Consider the following 21,018-nt stretch of genomic DNA (forward strand, 5'->3'; position numbering starts at 1 on the left):
AAATTTTCTCTCCCCCATCTTCAATTTGGTCACAGGCCAGACATTGTTGACTTTGACAAGCTGAAGAAGTCCAACGTTCACTATAACCTGCAGAATGCCTTCAATCTGGCCGAGCAGCACCTGGGACTCACCAAACTGCTCGATCCTGAGGGTAAGAACATCCTGCTCACCAACACCTGCATCTTGGGGAAACCTAGTGAGCTGCCTTGCTGCCTACTGCCTACTAAGGCAACTGCCTAAATAGAGAGGATTCTAATAAGACATCAAACTTACAAGGCAGATTATTTAGACACTGTTAGATTAATAGACGCCAGAATAATAGATGCACTATTAGACAGAGATTACACCGATTACATCACCGCAGTTTTAGCTTAATAAGCTAACACAGTTAGCCTCAGGCCATTTAAACCAATAAGCTGAGGCAGCTCGACCTGCTAGCAAGCTAACATCTCCCTCTGTGTACCGAAAATTGTCACTGACAAGCCCGAATTTGCAAATAAATGTCACTTATTTACATAAAAAAAAAACTCTGCATTTGTTCACCATATTTGAAATCTTTGGTGAGAATAGTTGTGCCGCACAGAATGCTGGGATTGCCTTCACCGCTAAGGAAGCATCGGATGCTCCCTCGTCATTCAGTCAGTTTGTCCCTTTGAAATAGGGCACCTTAGTAGGCAGCATTGTAAGGTATCTAAGAATTCGGACAAACTTCTTCCCAGAACTGTCGGACAAACTGTCTTCTTCCCAGAGGACAACAGAATCTGTTGTGATTAGATACTGCAACAGGATGCACTGGACAAAACTGCTGGTTCCAGGTTCCAGGTTCCTGATACTACAGTACTCTTTTTTTTGTCTTGTGGAATCCCAGCCTTGGTGGGCCAGAGCTGTTTTGACCAAATATTAGGAGGGTGGTCATAATGGATCAACCTAACAATGTCAGTTACACAAATACATAGAACAAGCTCAGTTAAAGTTACAAATGAGCTAGAAAAACCCAAAGGGGTGTAAATACAGCTACTAATGATTAAGAATAAGGCATAGGGTAACAGGGCCTCATACCAGTGACATGATGGGAGTAAAGACCAAAAAAGAAACAAACATTAACAAAATATTTACAAAAATGTGAACGCTTGCTGCTTATAGGTATTTTTATTAAGTGTCATCAAGTCAAGTCTGACTCCTGGCAAACATGTGGATGGTGTTTTTTCAGAATAACCTGTTTTCTATTTACTTTTTTAAGACTTTTTAATGGCTCGTTTAATGATCCTCTAATTGTATCCATTCGTCTTGTTACTGGCTGCCCTCTTCCTCTTAATTCCAACTGGAAATAATAAATGACTTAAAAATCTAAAGCTTTTGTTGTTATGAAGATACTGAAGCGTCATTTTCTTTGTAGATATCAGCGTAGATCATCCTGACGAGAAGTCCGTCATCACCTATGTCGTCACATACTACCACTATTTCTCTAAGATGAAAGCCCTGAAAGTGGAAGGCAAGCGTATTGGGAAAGTAAGTTTTTTTCTCACTAATGTAACATAATGTTGCGTTTTTATGAACTAATAAATACTAAATCATTGTGTGCTGTCCACAGGTGCTTGATTATGCCATTGAAACAGAAAAGATGATTGAGAAATACGAGTCGCTAGCCTCCGACCTGCTGGAGTGGATTGAGCAGACGATCATCATCCTGAACAACCGCAAGTTTGCTAATTCTCTGACGGGAGTCCAGCAGCAGCTCCAGGCCTTCAACACCTACCGCACTGTTGAGAAACCTCCTAAGTGAGTGGTACAGCTGGCACTGGGGCAGTTAGTAGAATGTTTAGTGATGGTTTTAATGGCAGATAAAAAGGTGTTGATTGGTTTTGCATTGGTTCAACTAAAATAAAGCAAAGTGACACTTGAATAATGGTGTAGGAATTGGAAACAAATAAAACTGGTAGAATGTTGGATAAAAAAACTGCCAGTACACCAGTTAAACTCGTTACTGAACACTGTCTGGAAATGACTGGCAAGAAAAGAGTTAAACAGCTGAAACTAATAAAAAATGAATTGAATTAAACTGAATTGAAGCAAACCCTATTGCACCGAATTAGCCGAAATTCAATTTGCTGATTCCTCTGGCGCTGTTTGTCCTCTTCTTTGTTCAGGTTTACTGAAAAGGGTAATTTGGAAGTCCTACTGTTCACGATTCAGAGCAAGATGAGAGCCAACAACCAAAAAGTGTACATGCCCAGAGAGGGCAAGCTAATCTCTGACATCAACAAGGTATGACACAGTGCTGGTAAATTAGCGCTTTCCTGTCTCACATTGTGTCCAATGTTGTTACAACGATGCTTTACAACAATGTTTTTACTACAGTGCTTTTACTATATTGTTTTTTAAAAGGCAGTGTTGCAATATAACTGTGATCATTTATCTGTTATGTACAGCCTTTGATGTATTGTTATATCTGGAGCTGCTTTAGCAATAATGACAGTTATACTAACAGTACTACTCAACTCTGGCATGATGAACGTGTGTTTGGCAGGCCTGGGAGCGCCTGGAGAAGGCCGAGCACGAGCGAGAGTTGGCTTTAAGAACCGAGCTAATTCGCCAAGAGAAGCTGGAACAGCTGGCACGTCGCTTCGACCGCAAAGCTGCCATGAGAGAGACCTGGCTCAGTGAAAACCAGCGTCTTGTCTCGCAGGTGAATCACATGTTGCATCATTGTTCTGTGTTTTGTTCTATTTCTGAGGGCTGGTTTGGAGCAGCCTGTCATATTTAGACGCCCAGTTTGTACGAGGGATCTTTAAAAAGTTTTTGCACTTTTATATTTTGGTTGGAAACGGTGAGGGCGGGAGGAGTAGTCTGAGAGAGCTTATAGTCCGAATTTAGTACCATCCGATTTCCACCTTTTTGGATGCTCTAAGAAGCTTTAAGGGGAAGAAGATTTTCATGTGATGATGTGAAAGCAGCGGTGCATTAGTGGCTACGCGCTTAACCAAAAACCTTTTTTGCTGATGGCATTAAAAAGTTGGTACGGCGGTGGGAGTAATGCATCGGAACGTGACTAAGCATTTTCAAGAACCCTCATACTTCTGCATTATCCCAGTTCTATCCACTTTGCCTGTTGTGGGTTGTGGATGTTTTTGTGTCTTTTTTTTGTTACTTTGCTTTTACTAAATTGCTTATTTTATTCGCAATTGTCCACTTATTCATTAGTGGCTATTTAGTCGAGGTATTGTTTTATCCTGAATAAAATATTTGCAAATGCAGGTGTGTTGGATTTGTCCCATGCTTTCTGTAGCGAGGCACATTCCAGTCCCGATACACTACTGTATACGGTTTCACCTCATCTTTTGAAAACCCAGATTTTTTAAATGGAACGATATAATAAAAATCCTTAATATATTCATCCTGCTTGTGTACACACATTTCAGCCCAGGCTTAAAGAGCATGGCGACATGACTTACTAGATGTGTGGAATAAATGAAAACAGTTGGAGAGGGGCGTTTACTGGAAATGTGTGGGATTTGGCGCCTCCTGGTGGTGAAGGAACGTTACTGTAGGACAGACGGTGTAAAAATCAGTCTGTTCTTATGTAAGATAATATTCTGGTTAGACATACAATTACCATTTGTGTCGTGGCAGTCCTAAATGACAGGAACTCAGTTCTTTGTCTAGACAAAACTGCAGGGCTTTTTTGAGACTGAATCTGTCAAAAAAAGATGATTGATTTGTTGGTCATATAATTTGATTTGATTTATGGGCATGGCCTCCTAATTTCTTGTTAGTGACTATGATTGACTTCAGCTGGAGATTTTTCTGTACCCATATTAAATGAAGCCACTGTTTAAAATCACATGGGCAAAAAAGCGGGAACTTTTTTGCTGTGCATGCCAGGTTTTAATCCCATGGTCATGCAAAGCTTGATTGACTGTAAACAGTGTCACTCATGTTCTAGCAGCTTGTAGTTGATAATAGACCTATTGTTTGGTAACTTTTGTATGACCTCTGACCATCTGGACAAATTGTCTTTCAACATAGGGTGACAGTTTGGGGGTTTTATGTTCAATAAAATTAGTGTTCTATTTGTTTTGGGTCTCTGCAGGTTGCATGGACACAATCTGTAAATATCACAGACATGATGAATGTAGTAATAACCTCTTCACCTGTCCACCTTGAATCGATTCTTGCTCGCTGCTCTTTTATCTGCCCCTGAAGTCAGTATGTTTTCTCGCACCTTCTTGCAGGACAACTTTGGCTTTGACCTTCAGGCAGTGGAAGCAGCCACCAAGAAGCACGAGGCCATCGAGACAGACATCGCTGCATATGAGGAGCGCGTGCAGGCCGTTGTAGCCGTGGCTAAAGAGCTAGAGGCGGAGAACTACCACGACATCAAGCGCATCACGGCACGCAAGGACAATGTACTGCGCCTGTGGTACTACCTACTGGAACTTCTCAAAGCACGTAGACAAAGGCTGGAGATGAACCTGGGACTGCAGCGTGTCTTCCAGGAGATGCTCTACATCATGGACTGGATGGACGAGATGAAGGTGAGGGAGGGTGGGAGGGAAAGAGAGAGAGGGAGAGTGGGCGAGAGAAAACGAGTGGGAAGTTACGAAAACAAGATGGGTGGAAGATGCAGAGATGGAGAGAAAGCAGAGAAAGGATAAAGAATTTTGGCTTTAGAAAGCAGCGCTGCGCAGTCATTATTGTTTCATTAATTGTTTGGTGAAGGCCCTAATGTGAGTCGTAGTGCACTAGAGAAGTGCACTAGACTTTCCATAAACCACTTGTCTTGACTGCTTGCTGTCTGTGCACAGATGCTGCTGTTGTCTCAGGATTATGGAAAACATTTGCTGGGAGTGGAAGATCTTCTGCAGAAGCACGCGCTGGTGGAGGCTGATATTGGCATCCAAGCTGACCGAGTCCGTGCTGTCAATGCTAACGCCCAAAAATATGCCATCGATGACGAGGGTAAGTAAAAAATCTTGAAAACGCCAATTAGAATGGAGATAAGACCACAGGAACCTTTCACTCATAACAGATCTTCCACTACCTGCAGGCTACAAGCCATGCGACCCACAGGTCATCCGTGACCGTGTTGCCCACCTGGAATTCTGCTACCAGGAGTTGACTCAGCTGGCGGCCGAGCGCCGTGCTCGCCTGGAGGAATCACGCCGCCTCTGGAAGTTCATCTGGGAGATGGCCGAGGAAGAAGGCTGGATCCGTGAGAAGGAGCAGATCCTGTCGTCAGATGATGTCGGAAAGGACCTAACCGGGGCCGTGCGGCTGCTGAGCAAGCACCGGGCACTCGAGGACGAAATGAGCGGACGTGCCGGGCACCTGCAGCACACGGTGCGTGAGGGCCTGGACATGGCCGATGCCGGTCACTCGGGCGCCGCTAAGATCCGCGAGCGTGTGGATGACGTGCAGGCGCAATGGACAGCGCTGGAAAAGCTGGCCGCCGTCAGGAAGGCGCGTCTCGAGGAGGCCTGCAGCCTGCACCAGTTCCAGACCGATGCTGACGACGTGGATGCCTGGACTCTGGATGCCCTGCGCATCGTCTCGAGCGACGACGTCGGTCACGACGAGTTCTCCACGCAGGCGCTGGTCAAGAAACACAAGGATGCTGCGGCCGAGGTGGCCAGCTACCGGCCCGTGATCGATGCGCTGCATGAACAGGCTCAGGCTCTGTCTCCAGAGCTTGCGCAGTCGGCTGACGTGAACGTACGCCTGGCGGGCATTGAGGAGCGCTATAAGGAGCTGTCAGAGCTGACCAAGCTGAGGAAGCAAGCCCTGCAGGATGCACTGGCACGCTATAAGATGTTCAGCGAGGCGGATGCCTGTGAGGTGTGGATTGATGAGAAGGAGCTGTGGCTCAACAGCATGGAGATCCCTGAGAAACTGGAGGACCTGGAGGTCATTCAGCACAGGTAAGGGAGATCGAGTGAATGAGTTTTAAACGTATAGGTAGGTTTAAAGGACCTGTGTTGTGTTTGTAGTTTAGAACAAAAAAAATATAATAAACGAATTTAATAGGGACATAAATACGACATGTACTTGTACATGAACACTCCCTTGTGGAGGCTTTATGTTACATCTTGTAAACTACAGTGGGACCACATTGATAATTCATTTTGTGTTTTGCTTTAATGCGTTGTTTGTGTTACCTGGGTCACGGTAAAGATCATGGACAAAATGTGGGTCACTTGAAAGAAAAGTTTGAAAAACTCTGATCTGGAATGCCAAGCTAACTGTCAAGAAGTGTAAACTGATGTATGCTAGATATAACCTCCAGATTTAAAGCTATGCTATTTGGCACTAATATACCTATTTGTCTCTGTGTTGTATTTGATTCTCTGCTTTAGCGCAGCCACTGTTATTAATCCAAACCAGCACAAGCAGTTCTCCTTGTGTATTTGTGTGCATTTGGTAAGTTAGTGCAGAGCTTTGTACCCTTTCTTTCAAGCGACTCAGATTTTGTCCATGATTTTACTGCAACCCAGGCCACACATCCAAACACATCAATTTATTAAAACATCAAATTCATCAAAAAAAACACAATGATATAGACTTAATTAATGAAAATGGGGGCAATCTGGTCCCACTGTGGTTTACAATGTGTAACGTAAAGCCTCCATAAGGGGGCGTTTGTGTACAAGTTTCTTTTTATGAGCCTGTTAAATTAGCTTAAATTATTATTTTTGTCTGTGACCCTGAGTTAGTGGATACTAAGCACCAAGAAGTGGTTTTGAAGCTCCCACCAGGAGCAGCAGTCAAAGTTAGACCGGGATTATGAATATTCAGTGGCTTCCATTGCTGTAGTTAGATACATAAATGTGCACATGTCGTGTTGAGGATATATCTAAGTGTGCCTAATCATGAAGATAAAAGTGCAGCCGACACTTTTTGTTGTTTCTATTATTCTCTATAAAATTTTAAGGTCTTTATGATATTTTGCAGTGACTAAGCAAATGCACTGCTTCTGTCTAAATTAAAAATTCTTGATGATCAAAAAGGCTATTATGGATGCACCGTGTGAAAAGCCTATCTGTGTAAGGGGACTGAGTGGTTTTGTGTACTCCCAAAATGGCAAATTAGGAACTATTAGCGCACCAGATGTCCCTGCTGAGTCACACAGAGAGATTAAAAGGCCAGAATTATGTCTCCTCAGTTTCACTGTGATCCCTCAGAAAAGCAGCAAAGCAGGAAACACGATACAGCACACATCGTTTACATATCACATACATTAGTGTTATTAGATTTCTATTTCCATCTGTCCAGGTTGTCGGATGTTAGTGGATTTTGGTGCCACATTTGGATCAGTATCCAATCCAACAATCCAAAATGTTTCTGTTAATGTTCCTTTCAATGTCTATTCTCTTAAAATTACCGATGTTCGTGTGGATGCCTTTAATATTTCTTTTTTGTTCTGTTGTACTAAATAGGTTCATGATCATGAACTGTTTTGTTGCAGGTTCGAGAGTCTGGAGCCTGAGATGAATAACCAGGCATCCCGTGTGGCTGTGGTCAATCAGATAGCCCGTCAGCTGATGCATAGCGGACACCCCAGTGAAAAGGACATCAAGGCCCAGCAGGACAAACTGAACACCAGGCAAGTTCCAACATCATTGAGTGCAACTGTATACCATTACAGAACAGTGTGTGTGTGTGTGTGTGTGTTGTATGTGCCCTAAAACTGAGTCTCTATATCCTCTGTAGATGGAGCCAGTTCCGTGATCTGGTGGACCAAAAGAAAGAGTCTCTTAACTCAGCCCTGGGTGTGCAGAACTACCACCTAGACTGCAACGAGACCAAATCTTGGATCCGCGAGAAGACCAAAGTGATCGAGTCCACCCAGGAACTTGGAAACGACCTGACAGGTGTCATGGCCCTGCAGCGCAAGCTGACCGGCATGGAGCGTGATCTGGCCGCCATCGAGGCCAAGCTGAGCGACCTGCAGGGCGAGGCCGAGCGTCTGGCGGCCGAGCATCCCGAGCAGGCCAAGGCCATCACAGACAGACTGGCTGAAATAGGCACGGTCTGGGAAGAGATGAAGGATACGCTGCACAACCGTGAGGCTTCTCTCGGCGAGGCCAGCAAGCTGCAGCAGTTCCTCCGGCAGCTGGATGACTTCCAGTCGTGGCTGTCTCGCACACAGACTGCCATTGCATCTGAGGACATGCCCAACACCTTGGCTGAGGCTGAGAAGCTTCTAGGTCAGCATGAAGGCATCAAACACGAGATCGATAACTATGAGGAGGACTACCAGAAGATGCGGGACATGGGTGAGATGGTGACCCAGGGACAGACAGATGCCCAGCATATGTTCTTAAGGCAGAGGCTGCAGGCACTTGACACCGGCTGGAATGAGCTGCATAAGATGTGGGAGAACCGACAGAACCTCCTGTCCCAGTCGCACGCCTACCAGATCTTCCTCAGGGACACCAAGCAGGCTGAGACCTTCCTAAACAATCAGGTATTGTCATTAAATGCTCTCCCCGTTTCTGCGTGGGTTTCCTCCGGGAGCTCCGGTTTCCTCCCACAGTCCAAAGACATGCAAGTGAGGTGAATTGGAGACACAAAATTCTCATTGACTTGAACTAAAGAATCTTGTGTAACCAGTAACTACCCGTCCTGTCATGAATGTAACCAAAGTGTGTAAAACATGACGTTAAAATCCTAATAAATTAATAATTCATTCATGGTTTCTGTTCTCATCACTTCAGGAGTACGTGCTAGCCCACACTGAGATGCCCACCACTCTGGAAGGTGCAGAAGCTGCTATTAAGAAGCAAGAAGACTTCATGACCACTATGGACGCCAACGAGGAGAAGATCAATGGTGTGGTGGAGGCTGGGCGCAGACTGGCCAGCGATGGTAACATCAACGCTGAACGCATTCAAGAGAGAGCCACCTCCATTGATGACAGGTAGCACACACACAAACACACATTCAAATTTCATTTGTAGTGACAGCTAGGTTGTGATTGGCTGGATTTATGACGTTTGCAGACATAAGAAGAACCGTGAGGCAGCTGTGGAGCTGCTGATGAGACTGAAGGATAACAGAGACCTTCAAAAGCTCCTGCAGGACTGCCAGGAGGTGTAGTACAGCTTGTCTTACATCACATTAGCACGTATACAGTGGACACTAGTACTTTTTATACTAGTTGGGCATACAACCCCAACCCCATTAACAAACCTGAGTGATCGTATGTGAGAGGCAGAACAACAGCAACCGAACATCCCTGAATACCACAAATCTCTATGACTGTGCATTTTATGTATTTATTTATTATATACATTTTTAAAACCTTCTTGCTTGTTCATGTATTGGTGCAGCGGTCTGATCCACCAGCCCACCACTGCTGAGACCTTGAGCACTCAAGTTTCAATCTCAGCTGTAATATTGACCTTGCCTGGTGTCCAACAGGCACATTTGACTGTGCCTGAGGAAGAAGTGGGTTGAATGGGTTCCTCATTGCTGCTGCAATGGTAGCTCAGTGGTAGCTTAGTGGTTAATGTGCTGGACTAGTAATCAGAAGGCTGCCGATTAAAGCCCCACCACTGCCAAGGTGCCACTGTTGGGTCCTTGAACAAAGCCCCACAAGACCCTCCACAAGAGAGTGTTGACTCACAGATTGTAGTGTGTGTCTCGTTGAAGGGGTGTGTGATAATCTGTTGTTCTACCCAGTGAGGGTGGGGGTCTAGAGCGAAGGATAATTTCATCAGGAAATTGGACATGACTAAATGTTAAAACTGTATTTAAAGATAATAGCAATAATTTCTGTTGGAACTACAGCAATTCTGCTAAATAAGCACCAGGATTTTTTGTGTTCCACCTTGGTGACAGAATAGTTATGTGGGAACACTTTCAGGACTGTTTGTTTATAAAACTGTATAGAAAGTATTTGTATGTTCAGCTGTGTATCTTGAAAAGACAAAACAATATTCCACTCATCTGAACATTTGGCTTTAGAGGATCTGTGAGGATCATGCCCTTTGTGTTGCTTACAATTTCTCGTTCCTGTTGTGTGTGTTTGCAGCTGTCTCTGTGGATAAATGAGAAAATGCTGACGGCACAGGACATGACATACGATGAAGCCAGGAACCTGCACAGCAAGTGGCTCAAACACCAGGCCTTCATGGCTGAACTACAGTCCAACAAAGAGTGGCTGGATAAGATCGAGAAGGTTAGCCATGTGATTATTGTTAGGATTGCATGTGTTAAAAATGTGTAAATGCTAATACATAAATGTAAACTGTGTTTTATCTGTGCAGGAAGGGAAGCAGTTGGTATCGGAGAAACCAGAGACTGAGGCTGTAGTACAGGAGAAAATGGCGGTGCTGCAGAAACTCTGGCTGGTGCTAGAATCCACCACACAGACTAAAGCCCAGTGTCTGTTTGATGCCAACAAGGCCGAGCTGTTCACACAGAGCTGCACTGATCTCGACAAGTGGCTGGCAGGTCTGGAGGGTCAAATTACCTCCGATGACTACGGCAAAGATCTGACCAGCGTCAGCATCCTGCTGAAGAAACAGCAGGTACGTGTAGCATGAGGTTGTTTTAAGCTAGCCCTGCACAGCAAGGGCCTTTTCATTGGCATGTCTGTGCTGGTAATTTCAGATCAATAAATGACTCAGGTATCATTCATGAGTAAACTGCTTGTGACTCCCCCTAACAAAGAAGGATAAAAAACTGCACAACAAAACAAACACAGTAATTTTACACGGTCTGCACAGTTTGTTGTGCAGACCGTTTGACAAGCACACATGACCCTTTTAAAGGGTCGTTTTTGGCTATCACAAGACAATTGCATGTTCTGCCCCATGAAAGACATCAGGGCTTTTTGCTTCTGAACCAAACTGATCTTTTTTTGGTGCACAGTGGCAGTCATGCTGCACCCAAAAAAAAAGCCTTAACCAAAGTTACCATACATTTGGTTTCATAAAATTGTTTTTATGACCTGTTAGCTGTTTAAAGTAGACTAATGGAAAGGGCTTCATGAATCTAATGAATCTTCTCTCTTTTCTCTCCTGCCCATAGATTCTGGAGAACCAGGTGGAGGTGCGTAAGAGGGAAGTGGAAGAGCTGCAGTCTCAGGCTCACGTGCTGCGCCAGGAGGGTAAGGACACGGACGAGGTGGACGGCCGTCGTGAGGTGGTAGAGAAGAAGTTCCAGGAGCTGCTGGAACCTATCTGCAAAAGAAAGAACTTCCTCATGGCCTCCAGAGAAATCCACCAGTTCAACCGGGACGTCGAGGACGAGATTGTGAGTGAAGCGAATGCGTGATTGGGTCTGTAAGTCAGCGTCTGTGTGTTTATACACTAATAAACTCTTTTGTTTTGCAGCTTTGGGTTGAGGAGAGGATGCCCCTCGCAACTTCAACAGACCATGGTCACAACTTACAGACTGTTCAGCTTCTAATTAAGAAGAACCAAGTAAGATATTAATAAACTCATGTAATAGTAACTTCTTTTTATTAGGATAGGCTAGTTTCTCATGTGGCCCCTTGCAGAATTTAACTGCCCACCCCTGTTCTATATGGTTAGCATGCATTTTTATGCTTTTTATTTCCAGACCTTGCAGAAGGAGATCCAGGGCCACCAGCCACGCTGTGATGACATTTTTGAGCGCAGTAAGAGCATCGTGACGGATGACAGCCAGAACGTAGACTCCATCAAAGCCCGTCTCGATGAGCTACAGGCTCTCTGGAAACTTCTGATCCAGGAGACAGAGAAGAGGCATGAGCGTCTGGAGGAAGCCCACCAGGCTCAGCAGTACTACTTTGATGCAGCAGAGGCTGAGGCTTGGATGAGCGAGCAGGAGCTTTATATGATGTCTGAGGAAAAGGCCAAGGTGAGGACGTCCAAAATACCCCAAACACACAATGACTCATCAAACTTGAACATTTTCATCGGAGTTAGCATGTGTATGAGAATATGCAGCTCAGTACACAGTTTTAAAAGGTCACTCAGGTCTTAATTTATCATATTTAATGATTAAACTCCAATAATTACCAAGAGCCCAACATTTAATGACAATGGCATGCACAATTATAATGAAATAGGCATTGCCATGCAAATTTTTTTTTTTTTTTGGGCTCTTCTGTACACATACAATATCTAGACTCAGTTCTAGTCAGTTCTGTACATGTAAAATAAATGGTTGTCTATAAATAAGATGTGAACATATTCAGTCATATTTAATTACAACCCAGGCATTTCCACAGTAGTGACATTAATGCATTTCAAACAATAATCAACTGCAGTACTTAGGTTAAAGCACTGTGTACAATGATCTGTTTTGTTTTTCAGGATGAGCAGAGCTCTGTGGCTATGCTGAAAAAACACCAGATCCTGGAGCAGGCAGTGGAGGACTACGCTGAGACTGTCCACCAGCTCTCCAAGACCAGCCGTGGCCTGGTTGCTGACAATCACCCAGAAAGGTACATGAATTTCTGTTGTTAATAATAAATTAATAATACTACAATAAGAATATTATTCTATTAACATTATTATAAAGACAATTGTTATTTTACATAATTGTTGTAGTTATAGGGTGCTTGGGTGGCACATTTGTAAAATGGGCTAATTCACTACCTTTGGGATCCGGGATTCAAATCAGAGAATATTATTATTATCATTAATATTATTAAAACTTAAACCTAGACTAATAACTAAGACGTCACTTGCAAATGACTCACAGAATGATTCACCAATTTGACTCGCTCCATATCAGAGTATATTACTTTCAAAACTTAAATAAGGTGATTCATTTTTACTTTTTCCAAATTGATTTAGTGATTCAGTGTCCTCTTTCTCTGAGTGAACAGGCTGTGATGGGTGCTGTACTGGTTTCGTGTTTTACAGTGAGAGGATAGGGATGCGCCAGTCACAGGTGGATAAGCTGTACGCAGGACTGAAGGACTTGTCGGAAGAGAGGCGGGGTAAACTGGACGAGAGGTTCAGACTGTTCCAGCTGAATCGGGAGGTGGATGATCTGGAGCAGTGGATCGCTGAGAGAGAGGTGGTGGCTGGATCTCACGAACTGGGCCAGGACTACGAACACGTAACTGTAAGAACAGTAAAAACTGATTTACACTGGTTTGGACCCTCTGCTCTCTCATTGTGTCTGTTTCCATTCAGGCTGGATGTTTTCTTTCTGCGTACTGACCACATTTCATTTTTATTATACGTGCTTAAACTGAGCTTTCAATACCAGTGAAATCCAGCTCTACCATGGTCCTATATTTATTGTTCATAATCATACATGATGAGTAGTTCATTTTTTGCCCACTGTGAAGAACAAATTTATTGTTAGTCATTTTTATGCACTTTTCTCCCTTTTTGCTCTAATTTAGCGTAGCCACTTAGTTTTCCGCTCCCGGGGATCCCAATTGCGTCCGAGGAGGGTATATTCACCTGCCCCATGCCCCCTTCGACTCGTGCGCAGTCCCACGACCCCCTCTCTTTTGCCCATGCCTCGGTGGATTTGCACTTGAGGCCGGATATCGCGCACGGAGGGACACGCAACGATCTCCATGTTCTTACTCTTTTGCACACGCGCCTCGGGCTGCTAACCAGGGTCCTAGCACAGCGTTTGAAGATACCACCTACTTATTAGTCCTGTCTTTTTCCACCCAGCGGTCTTGATGGCCAATATTGTCTGATTCAGGGAATGCCCAGCTGACAGGTAGCAGAGCTCAGATTCGAATCGGGGAGTTCAGAATCTCAGCGCTGATGTGCTAGTGGAATATCCCTATGAACCTTAATGTTTCAACAAAAATTAATAACAGCACAGTATTGGTATACAGTACCACTTTTTCACTATCCCCTTGTTTCTCTTCCATTCTCAGATGCTGCAGGAACGTTTCCGTGAGTTTGCCCGTGACACCGGAAATATCGGACAGGAGCGCGTGGATTCTGTTAACCGAATGGCTGACGATCTCATCAATGCTGGCCATGGCGACGCTGCTACCGTGGCTGAGTGGAAGGACGGGCTTAACGAGGCCTGGGCCGATCTTCTGGAGCTGATTGACACTCGTACACAGATCCTGGCTGCTTCCTTCGAACTGCACAAGTTCTACCATGACGTGAAGGAGATTCTGAGCCGCATTCTGGACAAACACAAGAAGCTTCCGGAGGAGCTCGGTCGGGATCAGAACACCGTGGAGACGCTGCAGAGGATGCACACCACATTCGAACATGACATTCAGGCTTTAGGAACACAGGTCTGTCAACACAAATGAACATGTTACATTTATCAGCATCGACTTGCACTTGCTTTACTCATCAGGATCACTACTTTGCTCCCTTGCTGTTTTGTGTAGGTAAGGCAGCTACAGGAAGATGCGGCACGCCTGCAGTCGGCGTACGCAGGTGATAAAGCTGATGATATCCAGCGAAGAGAAAGTGAAGTTCTGGATGCATGGAGGAACCTTCTGGAAGCCTGCGAGGGGCGAAGGTCACGCCTGCTCGACACTGGAGACAAGTTCCGCTTTTTTAGCATGGTGCGTGACCTCATGCTCTGGATGGAGGACGTCATCCGCCTGATCGAGGCTCAAGAGAAACCCAGGTATGTATCTGTGATCAGTCTGTGCAGGAAGACAATTGTGTTCAGCATTGCCATGATAAACTCAACCCATTCCATACAATCTCATTGTTGTGTCACACAAGTGTGAAAAGATGCATGTCAGATTGTGATAATGCAAGTGTGTGCTCTAGATTAATGTGTCACAAACCACTAAAATACTTGTTTCTGATTGGCTGTTTTGTGTTCATTTATTTCTACACAAGGACAATTTAAAAAAAAGGGACTAAGGGACTTAAATTATTGCTCTTAATTGTGTCATGGATTTTTGCAGACAGGTTTTATACTTTATAAAATAGCATTTAATAATGTGCCGTGTCCAGAACATTATTGCACTCAAGAAACTAGTGGCCTGCACAAAACACATCAAAGTCTTGTGAGAAGCCTTCTCAGAGAAGTGGCTGTTATAGCTGAATATATCACATAGAGGTCACTCTATTTTAATACCATTTGTATCTGAAATTGGATGTCTATGCTCAAGGTCAGAAGTCCAAATGCTTTTGGCCATGTGGTGTATATAAGGATGTCCAAGGATGTCAGTAAATTGTGTTCATCTATTTACTGTAGGGATGTGTCCTCTGTGGAACTGCTAATGAACAACCATCAGGGCATCAAGGCCGAGATCGATGCCCGTAATGACAGCTTTACTTCCTGCATCGAGCTGGGCAAGTCTCTGCTGGCGCGGAAGCATTATGCATCTGAGGAGGTGAGGGCAGATCACGCATTATGGTATCAGATCCGGGAATGGAAATGAATCATTTTTAATAAAACATGACGTTATGGGAATTGCACATCATTGTGTTTTCTTAATTTGATTTCTTTGTGCAGATTAAAGAAAAGTTGCTACAGTTGACAGATAAGAGGAAAGAGATGATTGATAAGTGGGAGGACAGATGGGAGTGGCTGAGACTGAGTACGTACTCCATTTAACATACTAGTAACGTAATAGTACCAGTAATAAATAACGGTAATTAATAATTGATACATATTAATAATTACTGTAAGGAGGCCTGCCTTCCATTACACTCAGCCAATTGTTGTGTCAGTTGTCTGTTAAACACCCAACCACTGGCAGACTGGTGCCATTAAGACTTACATTTGGGTCTTTGCAGTGGTAGGTCTTTCTCCCATGTGCCCAAATTAATGGGAATCGTGATATGCCAGCATTTATTAAATAATGTTCTTTTACTGTAAGATTGTGCTTCTGTCTGCTAAGAGAAGTAACAGCTCACAGTGAAAGCGTTCGTGTGTGTATTAAGTCACTGTGTCACTTACTTCCCCTCTCTCCTCCTTGTGTGTACGTGTGCAGTTTTGGAAGTGCACCAGTTTTCGAGGGACGCGGGGGTAGCCGAAGCGTGGTTGCTAGGACAGGAGCCGTATCTGTCAAGTAGAGAAGTTGGTCAGAGTGTGGACGAGGTCGAGAAACTGATTAAGAGACATGAGGCGTTTGAGAAGTCAGCAGCTACCTGGGAGGAACGTTTCTCTGCACTGGAGAGGCTGACTACGGTAAGACACAGCATATTTTTATTAGGTTAACAGGTTTTATCAAAAGGGATCTAAAAGTGAAAACTACTGAATTGGTTGACCGCTAATAATAAAATAGCCAATTTCAAGTTCCTAACAATAGAAAAAGTTAGAAATGCATCATATTGCTTTGCCTTAAAATAAAATACAATTTGAAATGACAAGAAAATTATGTACATCTTTGGAAAACAGCAACACTTCTAAAAAAGTGTTAGTTAACATTGCATATGAGTCAATAATACTAATTTAAAAAAAAAATAGACATATTGCCTTTTTGTTTTCACAGTAATCCATTCAGTACTTTCACATTTGCTTTGTCGAATCACGTTCTGTGGATTAGTGTGTAATCCTAAAAGACTTGAGGGTTCTTTGACGGTTGTCGGATGAGCCTTTATGCACCACTTGGTTAACAGTTGTTTGACCTTTCGACTCTCCAAACCGCCGACCTCATTTAAGGCGAGAGAGGCCTGCAGTTCCTAGCTTTTTGTTTGGTTCCTGAAAGAGCTGTCCAAGTGTTCTTAAAGGAATTTTAAAAGGCTGGTCACTTCATTTGGAGATAATTATTTAGAAATAATAGCTCTTAGCTCTTAGAAATATTAGCTAATAATAGCTCTTTCTGTGTCTAAGTCTTAAAATAAAAAAAAATCTTGTGAACCATATTAGTCAGGTATGTTTTCATGCTAGTAAGGGATATTTAACAAAAAGCAGAAGTGACCAGTACTGTACAATCTCTTCCCTAATTTTGCTTCCACTGTCACAAAAAGTTACACACAGTTACACGTGTTCATAAGAGCACGTAATGATGATGTGAAAGCAGCGCTGCATCAGAGGCTACACGCTCAACCAAAAACGTTTTTTGCTGATGGCATTAAAACATTGGTATGATGCTGAGGAAATGTTTGTAATTTGTTTTTGAAATCCTTAATAAATAGAGTTTAAAAAAGTGTGGAAACACCACGATTATTCATTCTACAGCAAGAAATCAGCAAACCAATAAAGAGCTAGATAAGCATGTTACTGATAAGTGTGTATTAAACTAGTAATGAACCTGTGGAAGGAGGTAGGGGAAGTGAGTATTCACTGTGAATTGAAACAGGGCTAGTTACTCAGACTGGTAGTACTGTTCTTCCTCTCTCAGTTGGAGTTACTGGAAGTGAGAAGACAGCAAGAAGAAGAGGAGAGAAGGAGAAAACCCCAAACACCAGAGCCGGCGGAGGAGATTGAGGCTCAGCGGAGGTAATTATATTTCTAATATTAGCTAATATACGTTTTATGTTCTTTACTGTACCGTCTGAGCTTTCAGTGTGAAATATGCAACAGATTTTAAAGGATGTTTATTTTTAAGCTACATTACTTAATTAGATAATGCTTTGTATATAGGTGTTTTTTTCCTGAATTAATTTTATCTCTTCACAGAGAAGGAGAGCAGATTGCCCAGAACGGACTGCCATCGGACCAGGAATCACCACGGGTCAGTGATCTTTCTTACTTTCTAAACTCGCAGCTCAGATCTGGGTGTGGAATGGACTCTGACAGCTGTTCTGACTTTAACTAGGACACCTGTGTCAAATAGGTTTGCATCTTACCAATGATGCAAATTTTGCCAATTTGTAACTGATAACCGGCCATCATTAATCAACAGTAAACTGTTAATTTTATATCAGTGAGTCTTCCTGCTTTATTTCTTTAAAAATGGTGTAAAGTATCAATGGTGATTACTGCAGTGATTTAAAACAGAAAGATGATCAGAAACACTGAGCAGAATTAGTTGAGCATTCGGAATGTACATTTCATACAGTATTTTATGCACTAGGTTTCCCAAAAGCTTTTCCTGACATTAGTGTAATTATTATAAGATCTAATGTGGATGTTATCTTAGGAGTCTTACCTTAATAGTGACGATGTGAAATATTTCAAGGCTGGTGGTCCTAATGTTTTGGCTCATCGCATTTGGCTCATCACATTATCTTAATGTTAATAAGCTAATTGCTTGTGTAAATAATTACCAACTGAAAATAATTATTTATCAAATTATATAATAAAATTCTATGATAATGTTTAAGTACATGTTACTTAGCCAACAGTGTGTTTTAATATATATGTGTAATGCATCGATTAGCGCTGTTAGCTCACCTTTTCATTTTTCATCAACCGTTTTATCAATATTAGCCTCATAGCTACCTTAGACACTAGACATCGTATCTTTTTGTATTTATATTCAAAACCCAAGTTTTTTAATCAGTGGTTTTATTTGTGTGGTATCTCTGTTACGCCGACAATGTGTAACAATAAAACAAAAACATTCTCGTCATATATCAGGAGGTAGTGGATGGAGAAATAGTGAACGGCGTGCCTGAACGCAGCTCTAAAGAGGCAAGTCCCATCCCATCACCCACCTCTGGTAGACGCGCTAAGGGCAGCCAGTCATCCACCCTGCCGGCCAAAAGTCAAGATTCACCCTCAGCCCAGCTGGAGGGCATCCTGCACCGCAAGCATGAGCTGGAGGGCCACAACAAAAAGGCCTCCAACAGGTATGATTTGGGACACAGCCCCTTTTCTTGTGACACATCACAACATTTTACTAGTGTCAGCCTAGTATCTGGTAAAGTGTAAACAAAGCACCTAAGCATGGCTTTCGTGGGAGCACTGTGCCATAGCTTGTGACTTTACTTAGACTCCAGCTTAAATACTCATGACTTGACCTGGAATCCAGCCTAAAGACTCGTGACTTGACCTGGAATCCAGCCTAAAGACTCGTGACTCAAATTGAACTTGTTTTTTGTGACAAAACATTAGCAAATTTGAACCCATGTCTTACATCCTGGCCTCTGCATTGTGTGTTTTCTTACAGGTCCTGGCATAATGTGTACTGTGTCATCAACAACCAGGAGATGGGCTTCTACAAGGACAATAAGAATGCCGGGCAGGGCATCCCGTACCATAACGAGATCCCCGTCAGCCTGAGGGACGCCGTCTGTGAGGTGGCTGTCGACTACAAGAAGAAGAAGCATGTTTTTAAACTGAGGTAAGCAAAAATATAAAAGGAATTATTTTGAATGCTGAATCCACTGAAACTGAAATTGTAACATGATCAGTAAATATTTTGTGTACTGAGTGTATTTTTTTCTTTACAGAGTGACAAATGGAAACGAGTATCTCTTCCAAGCCAAAGATGATGTAAGTCACCTTGTAGAATTTGTAGAATGCTTTTCTCAAAGGCTAACATATATATCATCAGCAGTTTCACCATATTGGGAAAAAATAAGTAAAGGAAAACTGTACTGCATGAAACTATAAGCATTAAACACCCTGCCATGATCTGTGGCAGTTCGAAAGCAGAGCTCAATTTGGGTTTTACCATCTGTAGTCACTGTCTGGATATAAATTTAAAATCTAGCAATGAGACAGACAGTTTTTATTATTAAGTATTATGGGAACCTGGCGGCTAAGTGGGTATCAGTCACCTTACAGCAAGAAAGTCCTGGGTTTGATTCCTAGCTGTACCGGCCTGGGTCCTTTCTGTGTGAAGTTTAGTGTTCTCCTCATGTTTGCGTAGGTTTCCTAAGGAGCTCTGGTTTCCTCTCACAGTCCAAAGACATGCAATCAGATCAATTAGAGCTGCTAAAATTGCCCGAGGTGTGCGTATGTGTGTGTGTGTGTGTATGCCCTGTGATAGACTGGCGACTTGTCTGGTGTGTTTCCTTCCTTTTGCCCAGTAAATTGTACCCACCATGATGGCAAAACAAGCAGTGAATGAATTATGGGAAGTCCATTTTTAGTCATTTTTGATCATTTTGGACTGAATAGAATTAAATAGAATAGAATGTCTTTGTTTGTCATATATACATATACAGGTGTTCAGTACAATGAAATTATTTTTCTGCATATTTCAGCTTGTTTGGAAGCTGGGGTCAGAGCACAGGGTCAGCCATTGTACGGCCCCCCTGGAGCTAAGAGAGTTAAGGACCTTGCTCAAGGGTCCAACAGTGGCTGCATGGCATAGCTGGGATTCAAACTCTTAACCTTTCAGTTGATAGCCTAAAGCCCTACCCACTAGGCTACTACTGTCCCCTAAATAATACAATTTACTGGGCTTCTGATCAAATATTATTTAGATTGACCATATATTCACAAAGTCCAAAAATTCATGAGGTGAAAAGTAATTGAAGACAGGTCAAGGAAAATTTACCAATCATTGCTTTCTGTTTTGGTTCACATTTCACATACTGTCACAACTTTTCTGTAACTGAGGTTTGGATATTATTAAGTTCCCTCACATCATTTCACAGATTTTTACAGAAAAATGCCACATTTCACAACAGTCATTAAATTACAATCATAAATTGAAAGATAGAATAAATAGAAACTAAATATACACCAGTTGCGATCTCTCTAAGACTGCAAGGGAAGCTCAGCTTCCCCTAAAATGTCAAAAATTAAATGGTCAAATATGTACAATTGTGTTAACATTTCATTGACTACAAATGCGTTAGAACACGTTCATCTCGAAGACGAGTTCGTTCAGAATCAGCTACTTATCACAAATCGACTGACTTGAACTTCTCATACATTCCCGTAGCATCAATGCATTTGCCCGCAGAAGCTGAGCATCTATTCACTTCAATGGGACTGCATGGAAGGTTTTTTCATTGCTTCGAAACTCGCCGGTCATTGGATAAATGCCACGATTTTGTCCCACCCCCGAACGCTGAGCGTCTCTGGGGGTGAATGGAGCTGTGGGCGGGTCTGGACGCTGAGCTTCTGCAAGATGATTGGAGGATCAGTCGAAAGGCTGAATCCCGTTTTGATTGACAGCTATTTTGATCTCTACACCATCACTTGATCACTGGGAGCTTCAGTCCCATCGCGGATTTTGCGAGTGAAGTCGAAAGACAAACTGCAACCCATTTCAGG

The 21,018-nt window shown here is 43.0% G+C and overlaps 1 protein-coding gene across 3 annotated transcripts in view; it reads left to right on the plus strand.

Moving 5' to 3' along the window:
- sptbn1 (spectrin, beta, non-erythrocytic 1) overlaps positions 1–21,018 on the plus strand; it is a 76,692-nt gene that overhangs the window by 53,613 nt on the left and 2,061 nt on the right. For all 3 annotated transcript variants that reach the window (XM_063012829.1, XM_063012831.1, XM_063012830.1), the window contains 29 exons: positions 36–151; positions 1,397–1,509; positions 1,592–1,779; positions 2,148–2,265; positions 2,528–2,686; positions 4,233–4,535; positions 4,806–4,959; positions 5,048–5,918; positions 7,463–7,600; positions 7,708–8,464; positions 8,715–8,917; positions 9,000–9,090; positions 10,034–10,180; positions 10,269–10,532; positions 11,035–11,259; positions 11,340–11,429; positions 11,569–11,847; positions 12,306–12,436; positions 12,861–13,065; positions 13,847–14,221; positions 14,321–14,565; positions 15,148–15,286; positions 15,409–15,493; positions 15,890–16,086; positions 17,243–17,340; positions 17,521–17,575; positions 18,424–18,635; positions 18,956–19,129; positions 19,239–19,281. In XM_063012829.1, coding sequence (XP_062868899.1) covers positions 36–151; positions 1,397–1,509; positions 1,592–1,779; positions 2,148–2,265; positions 2,528–2,686; positions 4,233–4,535; positions 4,806–4,959; positions 5,048–5,918; positions 7,463–7,600; positions 7,708–8,464; positions 8,715–8,917; positions 9,000–9,090; positions 10,034–10,180; positions 10,269–10,532; positions 11,035–11,259; positions 11,340–11,429; positions 11,569–11,847; positions 12,306–12,436; positions 12,861–13,065; positions 13,847–14,221; positions 14,321–14,565; positions 15,148–15,286; positions 15,409–15,493; positions 15,890–16,086; positions 17,243–17,340; positions 17,521–17,575; positions 18,424–18,635; positions 18,956–19,129; positions 19,239–19,281 — 6,175 coding nt within the window. The remainder of the gene's footprint in view (positions 1–35; positions 152–1,396; positions 1,510–1,591; positions 1,780–2,147; positions 2,266–2,527; positions 2,687–4,232; positions 4,536–4,805; positions 4,960–5,047; positions 5,919–7,462; positions 7,601–7,707; positions 8,465–8,714; positions 8,918–8,999; positions 9,091–10,033; positions 10,181–10,268; positions 10,533–11,034; positions 11,260–11,339; positions 11,430–11,568; positions 11,848–12,305; positions 12,437–12,860; positions 13,066–13,846; positions 14,222–14,320; positions 14,566–15,147; positions 15,287–15,408; positions 15,494–15,889; positions 16,087–17,242; positions 17,341–17,520; positions 17,576–18,423; positions 18,636–18,955; positions 19,130–19,238; positions 19,282–21,018) is intronic.

This window comes from Trichomycterus rosablanca, chromosome 17 (genome assembly GCF_030014385.1).
Source record: "Trichomycterus rosablanca isolate fTriRos1 chromosome 17, fTriRos1.hap1, whole genome shotgun sequence".
Classification (NCBI taxonomy): Eukaryota; Metazoa; Chordata; class Actinopteri; order Siluriformes; family Trichomycteridae; genus Trichomycterus; species Trichomycterus rosablanca.